General features: G+C 44.1%; 1 protein-coding gene across 1 annotated transcript in view; it reads left to right on the top strand.

Annotated features, from left to right (window-relative positions):
* Positions 1–913, top strand: part of LOC124179854 — a 3536-nt gene extending 2623 nt beyond the window's left edge. Inside the window, exon 2 of the mRNA XM_046564662.1 lies at positions 6–913. Within this exon, the coding sequence (XP_046420618.1) occupies positions 6–913 (908 nt within the window). The remainder of the gene's footprint in view (positions 1–5) is intronic.
* The last annotated feature ends 386 nt before the right edge of the window (positions 914–1299 follow it).

Raw genomic sequence — 1299 nt, 5'->3', positions numbered from 1 at the left:
TGCAGCTATTGAAGCCTCTTCGAAGCAGTCGTTAGTTATCAATGCGAAACTTGACAAATTGGTAACCTTGCCTGATAAGGTTGGTGAACTTTCTACTAAAGTGAAAGGTTTAGAGGAAAATTCGCATTCCCGTGTTCGAGAGTCCGCAGAGCTCTTGGCTAAAATCGATGGTCTGACCTTGCTGCCAGCTAAATTAGAATCTTTGACATCCAAGTTTGATCAGCTCTCAAAATCCACAACTGAGATGTTCAGCAGCCTCGCGGCAAAAGAAGAGGATCTCACCAAGAAAAATGCACTCCTTAGTACTCGTATCGACAACCTCGAGGATACCAGTAAATCACAGGCTGCTGAGATCACCCGCCTTGTGACATCAAATACCGAACTAAAATTATGCAACATAAATCTGACGGACAGGCTGGCGTCTCTGGAGCGAAACTCTTTAAATAGCGACTTAATTATCTCTGCAGTTCCCGCGCTAGAAGGCGAGGACCTCTTGGATACATTTGGCGCCCTGACAACCCAACTCTCTGCTGACGTGCCGCCTATCGATGTTCTGGAGATTGGGCGCATGAAAAGCACATTGGATTCCAACAAGCCCCGATTGATTCTCTGCAAACTCAGATCCGTACAATGTCGGAATCGCCTACTTGCCGCCAAAAGAGCTAAAGGCCCCATTTATGCAAATCAGCTTGGCTTGCCGCACGATCAGCTCCGGACTCCTATCTTCATGAACGAGCATCTGCCCCCTACTCTTTCCAAATTTCTAGGAAAGGTGAGAGCCTATGCCAAGGAGAGAGGCTACCGCTTCATCTGGACTCGAAATGAATTGGTATACGTCAAGCGGGATACGTCCTCTGATCACATCCTAATAAAATCTGAGGTCGATCTTCAAGTACTCTCGCATCGCACCTGACTGACGTCGAAGCCATCTAAATGTACCCTCGCTGGATTGGATTGCGGCCCAATCTCTTGTATTCCTGATGCCACTCTCGATAGCTGTTTCTTCAACATCCCGACGTACGTTGCTCTTTGAGGCTTGCAACTACAGATTACACATCATCATTTCATATTCCCGCTCATCCGTACTCATTATCGTAATTATAAGTTTTCTTTTTGTTTTTTTGTAATGTTGTTACATTGCCCCTGATAAATCACACAAATGTACCTCTCAATTTTCTTTTCCTATCTTTATGTATATAGCATAATGTGTATGTAGTATTAGAAGTTTGCTGTTACTCTTCCTATTTATGTTACACTACTATTTAATTGTATTATTTCTCTCTCTCTCTCTCCCTCTCT

The sequence above is a fragment of the Neodiprion fabricii genome, chromosome 4 (genome assembly GCF_021155785.1).
Source record: "Neodiprion fabricii isolate iyNeoFabr1 chromosome 4, iyNeoFabr1.1, whole genome shotgun sequence".
NCBI lineage: Eukaryota > Metazoa > Arthropoda > Insecta > Hymenoptera > Diprionidae > Neodiprion > Neodiprion fabricii.
This window is presented reverse-complemented; position numbering and strand designations above follow the sequence as displayed.